The sequence below is a fragment of the Chionomys nivalis genome, chromosome 23 (genome assembly GCF_950005125.1).
Source record: "Chionomys nivalis chromosome 23, mChiNiv1.1, whole genome shotgun sequence".
Classification (NCBI taxonomy): domain Eukaryota; kingdom Metazoa; phylum Chordata; class Mammalia; order Rodentia; family Cricetidae; genus Chionomys; species Chionomys nivalis.
Window position 1 is genome coordinate 8771650 of NC_080108.1, and position 1547 is coordinate 8773196.

At 38.7% G+C, this 1547-nt stretch overlaps 1 protein-coding gene across 1 annotated transcript; it reads right to left on the reverse strand.

Annotated features, from left to right (window-relative positions):
• Positions 1 to 279: 279 nt before the first annotated feature.
• On the reverse strand, positions 280 to 1287 carry LOC130865467 (olfactory receptor 14A2-like). The gene has a single exon (XM_057756531.1). The coding sequence runs from the start codon at positions 1285 to 1287 to the stop codon at positions 280 to 282; it is 1008 nt and encodes a 335-aa protein (XP_057612514.1).
• Positions 1288 to 1547: the final 260 nt, after the last annotated feature.

Sequence of the window (1547 nt, forward strand, 5' to 3'; positions counted from 1 at the left end):
TAAGCTGATTTTTTGAGACTTATATTTGTTTGTAAATAAATCATATAATGAGTTATCCAATGATAAGTTATTTAATCTTACCATGATCACAGTGATCAGTCCTTTAAGATAGTTACTATTCCCAAATGAGAACAGATTCAGCATATCAGAACCACAAACTGGTACGATGACATCAAATGTTAGTCACATATAATAAAATTTATGATCTTAGATATTGTCCTTATGCTGAATGTTCATTAACCAAGGCAAAAAGGAGCATCCACACTTCTCTTTCCTATGTCAAAAATTACAAATCTTGCTTTCAGCTTGTAAGGCACTATACCACTGACAGATACGTTGAAGTGTTAAATGAAGTGAACCCCTGTGGCAGATATTTTGCTGTAACCTCCTCAGAGCACACTTGACATCATTGTTCCTCAGACTGTAGATCAAAGGATTGAGGGCTGGAGGTAAGACAGTGTAGAGCACAGAAAAGATCTTATCTGCGATTGATGGTACATTTGAGGGAGCCTTCAGATAGACAAAGCAAGCAGTAGCAATGAAAACAGTGAAAACAGTGAGGTGGGGGATGCATGTGGCAAATGCTTTGAACTGACCCTTAGTAGTAGGAATCTTAAGAACAGTGGAGAAAATGTAAAAGTAAGAGATCACCACACAGGTAAAGCAAGACATTCCTAGAAAAAGACCAATTCCAAGACCTGTATAAATGAGCACTAGTCTTTCAGAACAGGAAATCCTTAGCAATGAGGGAACATCACAGAAAAACTGTGGAATCACATTGGAACCACAAAAAGGCCCGGAAAATATGCCAGCTGTATACATGGTTCCAAAGAATACCCCAGCTGCCCAAGAAACACCCACCAACACCACAAAGGTAGTAGCATTCATGATGGCATCATAGTGCAGGGGACTGCAAATGGCAACATAGCGGTCATAAGACATGGCAGTGAGAATAAATACTTCCCCTGCTGAGAAAGAACTCAATAAAAATACCTGGATTGCACAACCAGGAATGGATATGAAATTGTTGTGTGTTAGACTATTTACAACAAAATTCGGGATGGTAACTGACACAAAGAAAACATCCAACAGGGACAAATTCTTCAGGAAGAAGTACATGGGTGTTTGAAGTTTCAGGTCAAGGGTGATAATAATGATGATGATCAGGTTACTTATTAGGGCTGCCATGTACATCACTAGGAAGAACACTCCACATAAAGTCTGTAGCTCCTGGAAGTCAGAGATCCCCATCAAGATGAATCCACTTACTGCAGTGACATTGGTCATACTAGACTCCATTCAGACCCTGTCACCATGGAAAAAAAATGAATAAGTATTGCCAGTGTTGTAAGTAATAACAATGATGTACAGATATGCTCAGAGGAAATGCATTAAAAAATTACAAATACAGTGCAGATTCATTTCCAAAGAATTCTTGTTTCATTCTCCCTTGCCATCATAATATTGCCTCACTCTTTCCCTACTTTCTATTCTTAGTGTTTGTGTTTATATGCGTATCTCTATATTCCTTCCCCCCCACACTCTCT